The sequence below is a fragment of the Mastigoproctus giganteus genome, chromosome 10 (genome assembly GCF_048544385.1).
Source record: "Mastigoproctus giganteus isolate SK-2022 chromosome 10, ASM4854438v1, whole genome shotgun sequence".
In the NCBI taxonomy this organism is placed as follows: domain Eukaryota; kingdom Metazoa; phylum Arthropoda; class Arachnida; order Uropygi; family Thelyphonidae; genus Mastigoproctus; species Mastigoproctus giganteus.
Genome location: NC_143584.1, coordinates 124,809,962 through 124,829,445, shown reverse-complemented (window position 1 = coordinate 124,829,445; position 19,484 = coordinate 124,809,962). Strand labels below are relative to the sequence as shown.

Here is a 19,484-nt window from a genome sequence, read left to right as displayed (position 1 = left end):
CAGACAATACCACGTGCACCGCTAAAGCAAAACTGAGAGAAATTCTGGCAACACTTGTTCTACGGTAGACGACAGAATGCGAATATGCGATGCCAGTAGCGCCACGTGCAGTCATTATTCTCAACTCAACTATCGGCTATTGCAGCGCGTAATTTGATTTATTTAAATTTATTTTTCATGTAAAAAACAATATTAACCTGCGGGCCAGATTAAAAGGAGGGAGTAGGCCGGATTTGGCCCACGGGTCGTAGTTTGCCGACCCCTGGTCTGGAAGATTGTTTTGTCTTCCATTTCGTTGACTGTCTTTTAGTTTCTGGATTATACTAGAACGGCCAGCTTTCATCACAAGTAATACAGTAATCAGGAAGTCTGGAACTTTAGTTTTTTTTTTCAAAACATCCTCACAAATTTGGAGTCTTCTCATTCTTTGATCTTCAGTTAAAATTTGTGTAACTAACTGTTTCATTGTTAATAATGAGTTCTAATGCAACCATCCTGATACTTAAAACAATCATTTCTAATCATCAGGGTGCCTCTGTAGCCAGGTGGGAAGGAGCAGCAGTGCGTAGCATACGCTTCTTGATTAGACCGGGCTTTGAGCCCGTCACCACCAAATACGGAGGATGCAGAAAGGTCAGGGAATGACCACTGCATATCCCGGAGCGATATGGCCTTAGTTGCTAATGCTCCTAAAAACCAAATAACAAACTCATATTTTCATCAGTTTTTATAGATACCAGACAGCCTGGTCATTCGTCAGCTTCTACATTCTCTCTTCCTTCTAAAAATATTTTATGAAATTCAAACATACAAGCTCTTGATAATAGTATCTTCCCCATAAATTTGACATAACAACTCATAGTTTGTGTTTCAATTGGTGTTTTCTTTAGTTTTGTTAAAAATTTGAGGTTGATTTCGTTGTTTGATTCTTTTTTCTATCATTTTTCTGCCAAACTGCAAACACGCAGGGCAATGAAAACCTGTTTCACTGCAAAGTGAATGAGCATGTTGGAACGTAACTTGGCAGACAATTAGAGAAATGTTCCAGGTCAACTGCTGTGCTTTTGTTTCAGAAGTGGCACGTGGCGTGTATTAGCTGTGCGTGCAGTCTCATTATTTTATAGCCATTCCTCATATTCCATTGCTGTCTCTGCTGTTGACTGGTACAGAGACTGAGAAAAGTTCTACAGTACAGGTTTGGCACAATCTCTCCAAGCCCAAATTGATTGACAGGGCTCTTTTCGTGTACTCCCTCCTATCATGCCTGTGCAAAATTCCAGGCACTCTGAAATTTAACCCTGACTCGTGACTTTTTTCAACATTACCTCTTCTCTCTAAAGTAATTCCTCATGTTGCCTATACATTTACTCATCTTTTGTGCCCTTGAAAGGTAATGACACTTTAATTCATTAAAATTTTGCATGTGGCAGATTTACCCTTGTCCTATTCTATCTATCCTTCTTGCATAACATACATCCCATTTCCCTGACAAATAGAATCACCAACAGTAGGTACTTTCTGCCATACCAGTGCTTCTGCCGTCAGTGATCTCCCATGTTGTCCAGTGCATGAGAGTAGGCTCCAGTATTGAGATTGACAGTTGATTACATGATGTGTCCCCAGTTTAAATTCCTTCAACATCATTACCACAAGCACTCAAATTCACCAATCAAAATGCTGAATTTCCACTTTGTTTCTTCTCTCTCTCTCTCTCTCTCTGTCTATCATACATGCAGTGCTAATGATAAGATCCTGATTTATAGGAGAACAATTGGGAATTCTCCACTGAGCAAAAGCATTCTCACTGATCTGGGCCGTTTGTTTTGCTTTTCTGCTCTAGTCTGAAGTGATATTAATTAAAATTTAAAAATTCCATCACTATCTCAATATTATCACAGTAATACTAAGTATAATAATAATACTACACTATTTCTAGTTACTACAGCAGTATATATGTTATGCTATTAAAGTATGTTATATATTGTATTATACTTACTCACCCAAATAAGAAAAACACTAGGTATATCTTCAACACAAATTTGAAACAGAAATATATCAAAATCTGAAAATTGTGCCAAGTAATGCAACTATAATTATCCATTTATAGATGATTATGGTTATTGGATAGAAGAGGTTCTACTTTATTGACATTTTCTGCATTCCAGCCATTACTGTATAAATGGTATGATCTATACTGAAACTTTATTAAAATAATAATAAAATAAGACAGGATAAAATTTTGTTGTAAAAATAAAATATACTAAACACTAATTAAAAGCTATAAAGTGATAGATAAAATTAAACTATACAAAATATTACAAATTAAAAGTGATAAAACAACCATAGCTTTCAAAGGCGACCACATCCATTGACTGTCACGGCACATCCTTAAATGACATCAGCTGGATCACGGCTCACAGCATGTTACTGTAGGAGCATGGGCATTGTCCTCCACACGTGCAAGGAGACTGGAAATGGCTCAGGAGTGTGCCAGGCAGAACCATTCATCCCATGCAAGAATTACAGTTTCAAAGAGGGAACAAATATGGACTCTCCTATCTCTATTGATAGTATTATGTTCCAAAGAACAAATTCGCAAGCTCTTGAGCCATTTCCGGTTCCAGTACCTATGCGAATGATCAACAATGATCACATTGCCTGGAGAAATTTGGTGGTTCTCCTCCCAGGTGTGTTCAGCCACAGCAGATTCCCATAGTCTGCAGTCTTTATTGTGCTAATATGTTCTCCCATACGATCTTTAACCCTGCATTTTGTCTCTCCAACATAGCACTTCCCACAGTCCGGACATTTGATCTCATGTATAACCCCACTTGTACCCTCAGTAGGTACAGGATATTTTATCTTTGACATGACTGTTTGCAATCTTTTCCCTGGCAACTGCACACAGCATGTCTGACAGGTGCATAATATTCTAGAGGTCCGCTCTGTTAAGCCCAGATAGTATGGAATGTTTGTGGTAGCAGCGGGTGAGAACACCTCTATTCGCCCATGTTCAGCTTCTCAGATAGGAATGTCCGAGATCTTCTGGGGATAGCCACATTTTCGGAGATCCACTGTGATGCGTTTAATCTCCTCCATTCTATCCTCGGAGGTGCTAAAGTGAACACCTATTGGACACTTCATGCCACATGGTTGCCTAGATTTTATGGCCTACCAAAAATTCATAAAGTGGGGATTCTGCTTTGGCCAGTTGTATCATCTGTAGGCCGCCCTATGCATGTGATGTCTAGATTTTTAACTAAACTGATATCTCCTGTTGTGGAACATTCAAACTATACCATCAAAGACAGGAGAGGCTTTGTGCAATTTATACATGCTCAGGTAATTGAAGATTGTAAAGCTATGGTGTCATTTGATGTAATGTCTTTATTCACATGCATCCCCATTGAGCATGGTGTGAAGTGTGTATGCATTTCATTTGAGAGGGATGACACCTTAAGGAATAGGACTTCGTTGAGTATAGAAGATATTTGTAGGTGTCCAGTTATGCCTTTCTAGTATTTCCATGTTATTTTAAGATACTGTGTATAAGCAGGTTCACTGTGCAGCTATGAGCTCTCCAATTAGTGCTATTGTTGCCAACTTAGCCATGGAAGAGATTGTCCAGAATTTTTGATGGGTCTGTTCTACATCCCGCCATGTGTGCATGGAAACACTACGTCAACAATACATTTGCTAATGTACAGGGGAGAGGATGAGGTTCTCAGCTTCCTTAATGATTTCTCCCCTTTTATTCATTTCACCTCTGAGGTGAACTGAATAAAAGGTACCCTTCCTTTCCTTGATGTGTTGGTTTGTAGGGATGACCTCATAGTACAAACAAGAGTGTTTAGGAAACCTATGTGCCAGGACCAATACACACATTATAACATGGAGGCACCTCCGTAGCCAGGTGGGCAGGAGCAGCAGTGCATAGTCACATGCTTCTTGATTAGACTGGGGTTCGAGCCATGACCATGAAATACGGAGGATGCGGAAAGGTCAGGGAATGACCACTGCATATTCCCGGAGCAATATGGCCTTAGTTGCTAATGCTCCTAAAAACCAAATAACAAACATTATAACATGGAACAAGCCAACAATTACAAGAACATTATAATTTGGGCCCTATTGGATAGGGCTGAGTTCCACTAGCACCTCTGAGGATAGAACTGAAGAAATTAAAGGCGTTACAGTGGATCTCTGAAAATATGGCTACCCCCAGAAGATCTTGGACAAATATATTCGAGAAGCTGAACACAGGTGAAGAGAGGCTCATTCACTGCTACTGCATACATTCCCTACTATCTGGATTTAACAGAGTGGATTTCTAGAATATTACGCACCAGTCAGACATGCTGCGTGCAGTTGCCAGTGCAAAGATTGCACACAGTCGTGTAAAAGGTAAAAGATCCTGTACCTATTGAGGGCACAAGTGGGTTATATATAAGAGATCAAATGTCCAGACTCTGGGGAGTGCTATGTTGGAGAGACAAAACACCAGTTTAAAGATCGTATGTGGGAACATAATAGCACAATAAAGACCGCAGACTGGGAAATCTGCTGTGGCTGAACACTTCTCGGAGGAGAACCACCAAATTTCTTTAGGCAATGCCGTCATCATTGATTGTTCGCATAGGTACTGGAACCGGAAATGGCTCAAGAGCTTGCAGATTTGTTTTTTGGAACATAATTCTTTCACAGGATGAACGATTCCACCTGGCATCCTCCCGAGCCATTTCCAGTCTCCGTGCACGTGTGGAGGATAATGCTCATGGTCCTACGGTAACACATGCTATGAGCAGTGATCCAGCTGATGTTATTTAAGGATGTGCCATGACAATCGAAGTTTTACTGTTGAATAAGGAGGCAGTCGCCTTTGAAAGCTTTGGTTGTTTTATCGCTTTTAATTTGTAATATTTCGTATAGTTCAATTTTATCTATCATTTTATAGCTTTTAACTCTGTGTTTAGTGTGTTTTATTTTTACAATATTTTATCCTCTCTTATTTTATTTTATTATTTTAATAGTTTCAGTCAGACGGTTGATGTATTCCATTGCAGTTATTATGAATCAGAATTTTCCCAACCCAAGAATTTATTTATATGCCTTTTTTTTTTTTATTTATTTATTTCTATAAATAAATAAATAAATTTATTTATTTATAGAATTTATTTATTTATATTTATATGAATTTATTTAGTTAAATTTATATGCCACCCACAGATGCATATAAATTTAACTATATTCAGTACATATTTGTTTGCGTAACAGAAGAACTAGTAGCAGGAATTTTATAAACTTTTTTGTGTGCTTTTCTCATTGGTATATGATCGATCTGCAGTTTTTTTTTTTTTTTTTTTTTTATTTGGTAGTTGTTGGCGCATCGGCTTCTGTGGCCATATTGCACCTCCCAAGGTTTTTGCAGTACTTTGATCCAAGCCCGAGGCGGGAATCGAACCCACGACCTTTGGGTTGCCGGGCAGGTACTTTACCCACTCGGCTAGCCCGGTCGGCCTTCTATCTGCAGTAGTAACAGTTAAATTCCTGCTGCTCTGACCAGAATACCAGGGGTTGTAATACATTATGTATATAAATTATGTTCCTGACTGTTTTGCAGGATGTATGCTCTCTATTAGGGCCTATACTTCTGAAGCCACCTAGCTACGGGCTGAAATGAAAAAGCTTCATAAAGTTCCTCCAGTCAGGGACAAGAATCAAACTTCCAAATGGATAGCAAGTAGCAGAGCTTGTGCCACCCACAGAGGCATATAAATTTAACTATATTCAGTACATATTTGTTTGCGTAACAGAATCCATGAGAAAAAAAGCAATAACAAATTGACACTGCGAAGTAAATAAATGGATTGAGCACTTTGTTTTATCCAAGGATGGAAATATGCTGAATGATAAAATTAAACTGAAGTACGATTTTATGTAATTTTTTCTCTAAGTACAGATTTCATATTTGGCAGTGATGTAAAATAGAGGCACTTGGTAACTAACACAAACCAGACAAATGCCGACTGCTTATTTATTCATAGGAGCTTGAGTTTAAAGGCAGTGCTGATGTGTAATAGTAATTTATCCATCAATTCTAATTCTAATGTTATCCATCCAAATCACATGCTTTTCTTATGAGGGTAGTCTATTTGAGAGTATGCAGTTTGCTATTAAGAAACATTGATTGTGATAGATACTTGTCAGATGCTGTTGTAATCTAAATTAGCTTTTTTGTGCTTCTTGGAATTCAGCTTGAATATAATATATTGTTGTTTCTCATGCGTATAGGATAGCCAAGCAAAAAACAGTCATTAAAGAGGTGCGTCATCAGCATTATTTAGTTCCAGAATATGTGTTCCATCAGTTCCTGTTAAACCCAGAAAAAAAAGTTTTGTTTTGTTTTTTTCTCACCACTCTTATGTGAGTTTGGAATCTCAAAGTGGAGATTATTATTGATCACCAAATCATAAAAGTCATGGAGAACAGTAGTTTGAAGAGGTCCTCTGTGACAGTATAGTAGTTTTGCCACTTTTTTGAAGAGGACTGGGTTTGATGCCCATTATGACTGGAGGAATTTCTAAAGTTCTCTTCAGTAGAGGCTGTAGTTAGCTGATCTCAGGTGGGAGGAGTATGGATTTTCCCCCAGTGAGTTATTCAAAGTTTTTCAGCCTCCGCAATGTACAAATTGGCTTGTGAACACACACACACAATACAATATAGTCGCAGTTACTGATACACTTAAAGCCCTACAAAGAACAACAGTTTGATGAGATTTTAACATTCTTGAAGAAAATGCATGAAGTTCTTTTAAAAACAGTGGATGGCAATTTCATATGTAGTGTTAAAGCCAAAAATTCCATTCACCTTACATGAAAGAGACGCTAAAAGCTTACAAGGCAGTGGAAGTATAATGTGTCACTAAAACACCATTTCCTGTACTATTACCAAAAATGTTTCCAGTTAGTTGTGGGTGGTGCTGTCTTTGGTGAGCACAGAGAAATGTTTCATCAGGAATATGCAAATACGATGGTATGCAAAGGTATGTCACAGCACCCTATGTGCATTATGGCACATTGGATGCTGTGACATTATGCAAATAAGCATTACAGTTAGCACTTGAGCTACTGTTGAATGCTTATATGTGTCACACATGGTGAACATGTTAATTTGAAAAAAAAAATCACAAATCAAATTCAGAATTCTTCCTGACCTCTTTTATGTGTTTAGAATAGATGTCTTTGTGGTGATAAACTAAAAAATAAAATAAGACTGAAGACTTGTGTTCCTAGATACTCACTTTTCCCAGACTGTCCATGTTTAACTTCAGCAATCAGACAAGAGCCAGTGTACTCAGCCATGTGTGACATGTCATTAATGGAGACCGTGATCACATATAACAACCTTTATTTTTTCCAAGCCTTGACCATCTGAAATTCACTGAAATTCAGTGATCATTGAATTTCAGTGATCATTCTGAAATTCAATATAAATTGAATTTCAGAATGATCACTGAAAGATTTGGCTCTCTATCATGTCTGGTTCTCTTTATCAAGCTGGAAATAGTCTCAGACAAACAGTGGTACAACACTGGTGGATAGGTATGTAATAATTTCAGTATATAGATTACAGAAATTTCTAAACTTCTGTATTATCATAAAGCAAAGTCAAGTGAGAACAGCATCAAGTTATCAGTGTAACTGACATGATTGATTATTTGATTTATTTGTTTTATTTAATGTTTTCTTACTCATTTTTTTTTTAAATATCTATAACATGCAATCACAGCAAACATTTGCTTTACATATATAGAGCTATTGTTTATTTATATTTCATATCTTATAAATGCCTGCAAGTGTTTAAATAATTGGGACCAAAATGTCCAGAAAAAATTGTATAAATTTAAATGTGTTTTCATAACTGATTTATAATGTATTATGGTATAAAATAAAATTTTTGTTTTAGATGTTGGAGTCCACAATGAAAGACACATGTGTGTTGTCCACTATAACAAAAATCCTGGATTTGAAGTTATCCATGGTCTTCTGGATAGGATTATGCAACTTCTAGAGATTGCTCCAAGCAAAACTAAGGAAACTTGTAATTACTACATCCGGGCTGCTGAAGGTAAATATTCAGAAACAAGAGCCATGAAAGAAGTAGCAGGAACACTGCCCTGTTTGTTGCTTTCTGTTACAGTGCCATCCAAAGTTATTTCTATATAGGATTCACAACATAAACATTCTCTTTTTTTTTTTTTTTTTTTTTTTATACTGTTTATTTAAACATCATTGCATATACAAAAATTTTAGGTTTTTTGTAACTTTGAATGTGTATTAGTATTAAAGGCAAAATGATACAGGAAAGCTAGAGTTATTCACCATCAGTCTTTAAAAAAAAAAAATATATATATATATATGTTGAATAGAATAACAAGAAAGCAAAAAAAAAAAAAAAAAAAGAGGAAGTAGTCTAGTGCAGTCAAAGGCAGTAAATGGTAAAGTAATGCATGGACAATAAAGTGAAAAAAAAAAAAAAAAAGTGAGGGAGCTAGAGAGTGATAGGAGGCGGATAGAAGATAACAAAAGAAATGTGTAATAAGAGAAAATAAATTATTACAAAATTGACGAAATAAGGATGTTGCCACACAACTTACAAAACCAGCGTCTTGTCAGGTGTCAACGGCCAGGATTGCAATCAAAATAGCAACATGCATCTTCATTTCTGATGTAACTCACAAGCTAAAGGGTAAAAAACAAATAAAAATAAAATTTTTGTGCGCAAAATAAAAATTTTTTTTACAAGGATTAAAAAGGGGGGGTATTTTGAAAATGGCTTGTGAACTTCACAATTGACACTATGAAGACTAGAAATTAAAAACTAGAATCGACAACAGAAATTTCTAGGAACTTCTAGATTAGACTAATAACTTATTAGTCTAATCCAAATAAAATTAAAAGAGATTTGAAAATATAGTAATAAAATAAGTAGTCTTGGAAAAAATAATTTATGTTGTAGAGACACATGAGGTGGCACTGCAACTATATGCAGGACAAAACGAACCAGAACTGAAAAGCATGCCGATGGGGTACAAATATAAAGTTATATGACACAACACTTAGTGATAAAAATTGTCAAAACTAGAAATAATTAGAAACTTAAAAAAAATATATATGCATATATCACAGACATCATAGTCATAAACTATGAAATGTATGCTATATACATAATGGGGCTTAGAGGGGAACAGGCATTTCTGTATGTTATCAGACACTCAGTCTAAAACACTGATCGATCCAATATCTTTCTATTTTAGAAGATTTAGGAGAAGTCCAGTTAGCCGGAATCCTTAAAATCCACTCGTGCACACCACCTTCTCGATTACGTCATTTTGGTGGCAATGAACGTGTAGAGCGGTTCTCTTCAAGATGCTGGTCAGCATGAAGATGAAAAGACCAAACAAAACAAATGGCCCTCAGTCACCAGAGCTTGCACTTCAACTCTTATGGCAGTGAGAGAAACAGAGTGGAAGCAGAGGGTGCTAAGAATCTCTGGGTACAACCAGGCTACCATGCACGGAAACTGAACTTGGCCTGTTACAATGTGAGATCACTCATCAGTGAAGATAGGATATTAGAGCTGGAAAAAGAATTACAAAATGTGAGGCGCTCCGTAGCCAGGTGGGCAGGAGCAGCACACGCTTCTTGATTAGACCATTCAAGCCCGTGACCACCAAATACGGAGGATGTGGGAAGGTCAGGGAATGACCACCACATATCCACGAAGCAATATGGCCTTAGTTGCTAATGCTCCTAAAAACCAAATAACAACAACAAAATGTGAATTGGAATATCATCAGCTTGGCTGAAATAAGAAGAAGAAATTAATCACTTATTAACCCCAGGGACTCACATCTGGTGAGTACGGGCTTGACACACCCAGGGTCCTGAGCTGGATATCATCATTCTTCTCTTTCTTGGTGATTCCCTTCTATTTCTGACTCTTGTTCTCTCTCTCTCTCTCTCTCTCTCTCTCTCTCTCTCTCTCTCTCTCTCTCTCTCTCTCTCTCTCTCTCTCAGGGTAACTCGGGGAATTTTTTTTTTTTTTTTTTTGCTGATGCAGCATAAGCCTCGGGCTTCCTTGCACCATGTAGCTAATAATAATAATAAGTTTATCAAGTGGAAATCTGCTATACACCAATGGAAACAGTGAAAAGAGCAAAGATGGAGTTTGCTTTTGGATCCATAAAGATATAAAAAACAACATTTCGGAATTCAAAAGGACATCACCAAGGGTGTCAAGACTACTCCTCAGGATTGCTAAGAGGTATAACTAAAGGTTATAATGATATATGCACCAACATCGAGCCATGACGATGATGAAGAGGTTGAAGAAATGTACACCAAAATTGAGAGACTTCTAGATGAACAGAAAACTCACACCATTTTTTATGGGGAACTTCACCATTACAGTTGGAAAGAAACAAAACAGTGCAGAAAGGGGAACTATATGAAATTTTTGAATTGGTGAAAGAAATGAAAGACTTCTGGAATTTGCAGAATCTCGAGGAATGTCAGTAATGAACACTTTTTTGAAGCAAACAGTGAACAGAAAGTGGACACAAAAGAGCCCAAATGGATCTTTGTTTGTTTAAACAATGATTTATCCAAAGAAATTAAAACATAGCCTGTAAAATCAAGAAAATTATAATAATAAAGAAATTATTTATGATTTACAAATTGTAAAGAATGTTTATTCTTTATCATCATCGACTAAAAGCACACTCGTTCATCTCTCATTATTGGCTCGGCTCGGCACTCTTTGGTTTGTTGCACAAGGAGTCGTCTTCTTCAGAAATGTTTCAAGAGGCATTTGTTTCCAAGATAATCTTCTCTTTTAATTATAAATTTCAATAGCATGCATAAGCATTTTTTAACAGAATGCACAAATTGCAACTAACACAATTTGCACTGAGTAACAAGTTTACGAAGCTTAAAAAAAAAAAAGAATGAAGAGAAGATTCTGAAAATTTATTTATGTTTTTTATACGATTGAATATTTCAGTAAAGGGGAAACATATTTCACCATAATAACGTAAAAAGCCATACAATTCCAGCTATCGGTATTTTACACAAATGCAATAACATGGAGTTTACTACCCATTTATAATTGCTTGCAGTAACAGAAAAGTCCAATAAACTGGAAAGTGCAAATTATTTTTATTGTTTTATGGTCGTCACCTCCAGAAATGTGCTTTAGAAAAATGTCACAAAGCTGTTCAAATTTGGTTCTTATAACAGAACATTATGATAACGATGAAAGTGTAGTGCATTTTAATGATTTGAATTGGTAACTAATACAATTTGCACTTTAAAAACGACCTTTTAGAGACTTATATAGAGAAAATTTCAACTTCTGAGGTCGTTGAACGAATTACCAAAACACAATGTGTTATTTGTTTCATATTATGATATTTTCCCGATGCGATGGTGTTTCTGGAATGGATTAATATCGTAAAGCAGGGTACACTGTATTGTATAGCTATGCGCGTGGTTTGAAATGCAGTATTTATGAATGTTTAACACTAATTTTTTCAGTTAATGTTCATATTTTCAATATTGTTGATATTTGATACTTTTAAAAAAAAAAAAAAAAAAAAAAAACCTCGTAAACCCAGGAACTTGTAAAGCGGGAACTGCCTGTATTGTGAATGTTGTTACGATCCTGAACAAGGTAAGTGTTGGAGGTGATCACAGAATGGTAAGATGCACACTTGATATAGATGTAAAAAAGAAAGGAAAAAACTGACTTGAGTAAATAATACGAAGGCCTTTTGATATAACACAAGAGAAAAAAAAGCAATATGTACTGGAACTTAAGAACAAGTTTGAGTTTCTGCAGACCTTTCAGGCCCAAGATACCGACAAGGAATGCAACAACTTTCTGAAAGTGATAAAGCCTGAGAAACCCATAGGTAAAAAGAAATCCAAAGAAGAAAAAAATTAGTCAAGAAACACTTTTCATGATGAACCGAAGATGACAAATGAAGAGCAAGATAAACACTGACAAGGACAAAATTCAGTATACTGAGTTATGCAAAGCCATTAGAAAGAGGTGATACGAAGATTTAAGAAAAGTAGAACAAGCATTAAGGGAAAACAAAGGACTTAAATCAGCAGTCATGAGCCATAATACAGAAAAAAAAATGATACTGAAACTGAAGAATAGAAATGGTGTATTTATAAATAGCAGAAGACTGCTATAAAGAATTGTGTAAGAAGCAAGGGGATGATGCCAGCAGTGGGGAAGATGGATTACAAATTAGTAACACTTTAGGACATACTCAATATCCTTCCTGATTATGTGGAATACTGAAGAAAATGAAAAATCAGAAAGCCCCAGGTGAAGTTGAAGTTACTTTAGAGTTGTTAAAATTAGGAAGAAGAGACATGACACAGAAACTGGCAAGACCCTTCACTAAGTACATTAGGAAAGGCTTGATGTCTAAGGAGTGGAATAATGCAGTCATAATTTGCTGAATAAGAAAGGAGATAAGTCAAAAATAGGAAATTATAGACCGATTAGCTTGTTATCTTACATCTACAAGTTGTTCACAAGGATCAATATTAACTGATTAGAAAGAATACTTTATGAGAATCAGCTGAAAGAGCATTATGGCTTTAGAACAGGATTCTCAACTATGGATCACCTTCATGTAATATCACAGCTAACGGAGAAAGAAAATGAATATAAAACACCATTATGCTTGGTATTTGTGGATTATGAAAAGGCATTTGACTCCATACAGCATAAGGCATGTTTCGTTCACTGAGAAGACAAGGCATAGACAATCCATACATTATGATTTCGAAGAAAATATATGAGAATGCTACCTCCTTTATTAGACTAGACAAAGACAGTAGCAAATTTAAAATTAAGAAAGCAGTTCAACAGGGAGGCACAATATCTCCAAAGTCGTTTACTGCTACCCATGAGGAAGCTTTCAGAAGATTTGACTTGTCGCAGAAAGTAGTCAATGTGAATGGGGAGCATCTAAACCATTTACGATTTGCAGATGACAATGTGATCATAAGACACGATCCCAAAGAATTAGAGGAAAATCTTGATCAGTTATGCAGAATTAGTAAGGATTTTGGATTAAATATGAATATGGCTAAAACAAAAGTAATGATGAACAAGTATGCCACAGAAAGGGATATAATCATTGAAGAAGCTGTAATAATGATAAATGGCTGGAAGTCAAGAGAACGATAAATAGCATTTAGGAAATACAGCAATACCTCGCTTAGCACGGGTTTCACTATAACACAGTTTTCAGTTAAGTTTAAGTCTGCGACAAGGCCTTTGGTATCATAATACATAGTCATAAAGTTTGTTTTGACTATAATGTTCCATTGTCCTGAAAGCTCATGTTTGTTTATATTTTTGAATCTTAACTTATAATAAATTTATTAGTTTTCAGAAGAAGCAATAAACTTTGACTAATTTTAAGTTGAAAATTTACAGTAATAGCCTAGACACATATAGGCTGCATTGTCGTAGCCTGGGTATGCATGCATATATGCTGCCGTGCCAACTCTATTGTCTCACATGCACATGTGCCAATAGCTCTCCTCAGGTAGTCAGCGGCAACAGTGTTCATTGTTCCATCCTGATGAGACAAGGTAATAGCTTTCAAACTTTTTATTTTTTACCCCTTTAAATACGAAACAATAAGTCAAAAAAGGAAAAGTAATGAAACCGGTGGAGCTACTAAACATAAATGGCTTACATTAGAAAAAAAAAAACTTGATATTATCAAGTGCCATGAAGATGGTGCATTGATGGTGCATTCTTTCATGCTAAAATCGTGCATGAAAATGGAATGAATGAAGCATCATTTCGAACGATTATTCGAAAGAAGGATCAGTATAAAAAGCAGGGCATTTCTACAGCATCTTACATGACGAAAGTGATAACTAAGCGAAGAAGTTCGCTATTGGTTAATATGGAACGTCTTATATTGATATGGATAGAAGATTGTAATCAAAAGAGAATTCCTTTGAATCAAAACATCATTCAAGCAAAAGCTATGAGTCTTTATAACATGCTGTAGGAAAAAGAAGAAAATTAAGAGGAGGAGACTAAAGAAATATTTGCAGCCAGTCATTGGTTTTTCTGATTTAAAAACCGTGTTGGACTTCACAATGTTCGTATCTCAGGTGAATGTGCAAGTGCAAACAAAGACATTGCTGCAAGATTTCCCAGTGAATTGAAAGACATCATTGAGGAAGGTGGCTACAAGGACGAACAAATTTTCAACTTCAACGAAACTAAACTGTTCTGGAAAAAAATGCCCTCACGAACTTTTTTAGCTGAAAATGAAAAGGCCCAATCTGGATATAAAGCATCAAAAGATCGTTTAACACTTTTGTTGGGTGGAAATTCATCTGGGGGTTTTAAATTGAAGCCTCTACTCGTGTTCAGAGCAGAAAACCCAAGAGCTCTAAAGAATTGCATAAAAATCACATTGCCTGTAATTTGGCGATCCATAAGAAAGCATGGATTACAAGAGAATTCTTTACCAAATTGTTCACGAATTATTCTTGTCTGATGGTTGAACGTTACTGCAAAGATGAAAGGATGGAGTTCAAAATTTTGTTGCTTTTAGACAGTGCACCAGGCCATCCACCTGAAATTTCTGATTTCAATGAAAATATAAAAATACGCTTTCTTCCACCTAACACAATGTCTCTCTTACAACCCATGGATCAAGGTGTAATTGCTACATTCAAGGTGTATTATCTGCGGTGAACTTTTTCCCAAGCAATTCAAGCTTCAACAGGAGTGGGATGATTATCTTTACAAACATTTTGGAAAAATTATAACATCAGGAATGCGATGGAAAATATATCTGCATCTTGGCTAGAAATCACTGCCAACAACATGCGTTCTGTTTGGCAGCATGTTTTTCCCCATTTGTCAAATGATTTCACTGGTTTTGAATCACAAGTTCAGACAATTGCCGAAGACATTGTGAAGATCGGAAAAGACTTGGGGTTCGAAACTTTGCAGTCATGTACATTGGACACTGCCAATGTACATGACTGCATTGACTCACATGCAAATGACTTAGATGATGCAACTCTCATTGAAATTGATGAGCAAGCTGCATATGAAGAAGAGGAAAACAATTCTGATGTGGATAACACTGAAGTGGCATCAAAAGAATTTTCGACAGAAGAATTGGAGAAAGTTTTTCGGGGAGTTGACATGGCCTGCAAGGCTGTTATGAATGGAGATCCGAATGTTGAATGCAGCATCAACATACGGCAAATTTTACAAGATGGGATTTGATGCTACAAAGACATACAAACACTTCCGTATGATACTCGCCAGAAATTAAAACGAAAACAATTAAAAAATCGAAAATCTTACATTACAGTAAGAAATAATTAACAATTAAAAACCAATTTAATGCAATTAAAAATGAAGTCAAAAATTAATTTAACGAAAAAAATTGCAAAACGATTTTCCTTCCTGAAGTTGACAATGCTTTTGACCACATGTCGTAATCATAGGCATGAAAATTATCGATGCTACTAGTAAATTTGGAAGTTAAATAGGGATTATTTGTCTTCGTGCATGCACGTAAAGGACCACAAGTTGCAGATTAGATACGGCCGGCGAACATTAACAGAATTCTCATGTAATTTAATTTCAATGGTTTCTGCAATTAATAGTCTCGTATAATTACGTTGGACACTAAGTATTTTGGCCTCGTTAAATAAACAAAAGTATGTTTTTCATTAACTGCATGAAAGGCTAATTCTGACGCTGCTGAACGAGACAAACTGAGGCCGTGTGTTGATTAACACGAAAATTCAGAGGAAACCACATAGAACCCTGATAAGACGAGTCATGCTCACTGCAAGAAATGTTGTATACTAGGTCATTTATTTGCATTGCAAACGAGGAAAGGACTGAACGATTGTTCAGTATAGTGCGTAATTTCCATATTGGCCTGGCTACAATTTTAAATTTGGTATGTTTAAATAATCTGTTAAGTTATTTGTGCCACTGTTCAACATATAGGACAGAAAAAAATATTTTTTGATATTACTATTGTTGGTTGGTGTATTTTTTTTTTGTATTCTATCCTTATCTTGTACCTTAATTCTGTCTATTGTAGCAAGTGGGTAACCCCTGTTTAAGAATCTGCTGGTCGATATTTGTATTTTTGAGCCCAAAGCAGACTCCGTCGTTGAATATTTATAAGCATTGAGAAATTGATAAAGATAATCGATCTTTTGTAGTTGAACAGGTGAGAGCTGTTATAATGCAGAAGTATACTGGTGTTTGTAGGTTTTTTATAGATTTTAAATTGGATTTTATTTGCGTCCCAAGTAAGCGTGAAATTTAGAAAATTTAATGACTTGGTATCCGTATTCTCCCTCTCCAATGTAAATTTGAATCTAGAATGAATATTATTAAACAAATGTAAAATGTCTTGAATAGTGCTACTAGCAGTAGTGACTAGAACATTGTCTAAATACCTCCCATATTATTATGTGATACGGTGTAGAAAAGGCATCAAATGTATACGTCCAATCGTTGAGAAATAGATCTCCAATATTAAGCCGCTCAGGCTTAATCCCATTGGTAAACCAAAAATTTGTTTGTTTACTTTGTTTCGAAAGGTGATATAGTTGGCTTCAACTAAGAGTTTATTTAAGTGAAAAATTTTGCTTAATTAAAAATTAATAGGAAGCTTTGTATAATTAATCGGTATCGAGTTATTATTTAACATATCCCAAAGAATATCTAATGTGTATTCAACGTTTACATTCGTATATAACGAAGTAACATCTAGTGAGAATAAATTATTACCACCAGGTCTACATGGTCCTTAAGGTTATTAAATAGTGTATCATAGTTTTTAATCCCAAATTGTATCACCTGTCTAAAGGGTTTTATAATGTGGCCAAGGATGAAAATGCCGATTTTCTGTAGGAAACAATAGGCCGAATAGGAAATCCGGTCTTATGTAATTTTACCTGACCGAAAAGTGCAGGAATATTGTATTCTGGCCTTCAATTCCTTTAACTGAGCCATAGTAATGTAGTCATTTTTTTGATACATGGTTAATGTTTTATTGCATTGATTGAAGAAATTGGTAAATAACACCGGGTCTACTTCAAGATGAAGTAGACCTGGCACTATTTCCTGCCTACAACTGACTCTAATTTCTTAATACAACCAGGTTTATGCCAACCGGACTAGCCAAGTGAATAAAGTACCTGCCTGGCAACCCAAAGGTCGCGGGTTCGAATCCCACCTCGGGCTTGGATCAGAGTAAAATGCAAAAACTTTGGGAGGTGTATTCAACCAGGTACATTATGGCCACAGAAGCCAATGCGCCAACAACTAACAAAAAAAAAAAAAAAAATCAGGTTTATTAAGTATTACCACTGTATCTCCTTAATCAGCTCTCTGAATAGTGATGTCCTTATTTTCCTAAAGTTCACGTAAAGCTGAACTGTCATGTATATTTATTTTAGGAAGTTGCATTTCTTTTATGTTATTCATCACCTGGTTAACTTGTTGAATAATAAATCTTTTTGTGGAACATTACGAAGTCCAAATTCAATATCAATTACGCATTGTTTTTTAGATAATTTTTCGAGGTGGTAAATTGTAATTTAATCCTTTGGATAAAAGTGAAATCTAGTCCTGCGATAGCATATGTGAGGAATGATTTGTTACCTCTTGATATGTCGATTCGTTGAATGTTGGGCGAGGGGGTGTTTGCAAACTAGCTGCAGTATTCTGTGGTAAACCATTGTGCGTATTTTGGGGGATCGCCACACAACTCTTATGCATTTGGCTGCAAGCTCTCAACAGTGTGTTAGAACTTGTATGAACATGTCTTGACCCTCCCGATAATGTATTGAGCATTATAGCTCTGGTTCATATTATCACTTTATGTATATGCACGCACACACACACACACACACACACACACACACACACACACACACACACACACACTGACTACTGAATTATGACCACCTACCTCATACCACGCTGGGCCATTGTTAGCATGGATAACAGCCACTATTTACCTAGGCAGTGACTCCATTAGATATCTGAAAACATCTGTAGGGATCTGCAGCCATACCGCCTTCAAGGTTATCCATAGTGTCTGAATAGTTGATGGTTATATGTCTATATGCCTCATTTCACATTCCAAAACATCCCACAGGTGTTCAATTGGATTGAGGTCAGGCGAATTTGGAGGCCAATAAGATGGGTGATGTCTTTACTGTGTTCCTCAAACCATTTGTGCACAGTGTGGGTCTGATGACACAATGCATTATCATCTTGGAAGATCCCATTTCCATCCGGAAAAATGCAACATGGTAGGGTGCACATGGTCTTCTAAGAGCTGCTAGTAGACCTCACCAGTGAAATGTTAGTCCATATGCACCGGGGGTCTTAGCAAAATATGTCCCATATTAAGCAACCACCTGCCTGGATAGTGGGCACCATACATAATGGACCATAGATTCGTTTTGGTTGCACCACACATGGTGCTCATCGGTGTTGCACCATGTGTTTGACACATCCAACCATCACACTTGTTTCCAGTCTAAACAGTTCATTATTGACACCACAGAATTTGCTATTGATGAACAGCAGTAAGGAGAGGGTGTCTCCTGGTTCATCTGCTGTAAAACCCCACACATCAAAGTGTGCAGTGCATCATCATTTGGGATGTTGTTTTTGCATTCTCCATATTATATTGAGATGTCAACTGACGCACAGCAACCTACTGTTGAGCCCATACAATGTGCTGCAACCTTTGCCCACCATGAACACCCACCTTGTGTAATCCTTTACAGTTGTTAGTGTGAGGTGGTTTGACTCATTTGACACCATTCTTTTTACACCTTAGCTATAGGGCTGTGAGCAACAGCCAAGATGTGCCATTTCTGATATGGAAGCACCCGATGTACAAGCTCCCACAACATACCCTATTGAAACTCTATGATATCTTTACTATATCCTATAACTGACACTTTATCACTTTGACTTGTACAAACAGTTGCAAATGACCAATGCTGTAGTTTATGAGACTGTGGGGCTTTTTATACTGTTAGCTATGCGGCATAGTCCACAGTCCATTATGATCACTCGATGTGTACACACATTTCCCTACCATTAATATCCAGAGCATGTCTACAAAAACCTTTAGCTTTAATTACAGCTTCTAGTCTCCATGAGACATTCTCCACCAGTTTTTTTTTTTTAAATGCCCTCCGATAATATTCTGTCACTCGGTGTTCAAAGCAGCAATCAGTTTACCTCTGTTTTTTGGCAGTCTCACCTCACATGTACCAGAATCCTACAGGTTCCCTGCAAGATCAAGGTCAGGCCTGGCCAGTCTAACTTTTTGATGTGCTTGTCCTGCTAATACAGGT

General features: G+C 36.5%; 1 protein-coding gene across 2 annotated transcripts in view; it reads left to right on the top strand.

The window, feature by feature from the left end:
• Positions 1 to 19,484, top strand: part of beta-PheRS (phenylalanine--tRNA ligase beta subunit) — a 333,270-nt gene that overhangs the window by 295,597 nt on the left and 18,189 nt on the right. For both annotated transcript variants that reach the window (XM_090383545.1, XM_090383544.1), the window contains one exon: positions 7,966 to 8,127. In XM_090383545.1, coding sequence (XP_090239671.1) covers positions 7,966 to 8,127 — 162 coding nt within the window. The remainder of the gene's footprint in view (positions 1 to 7,965; positions 8,128 to 19,484) is intronic.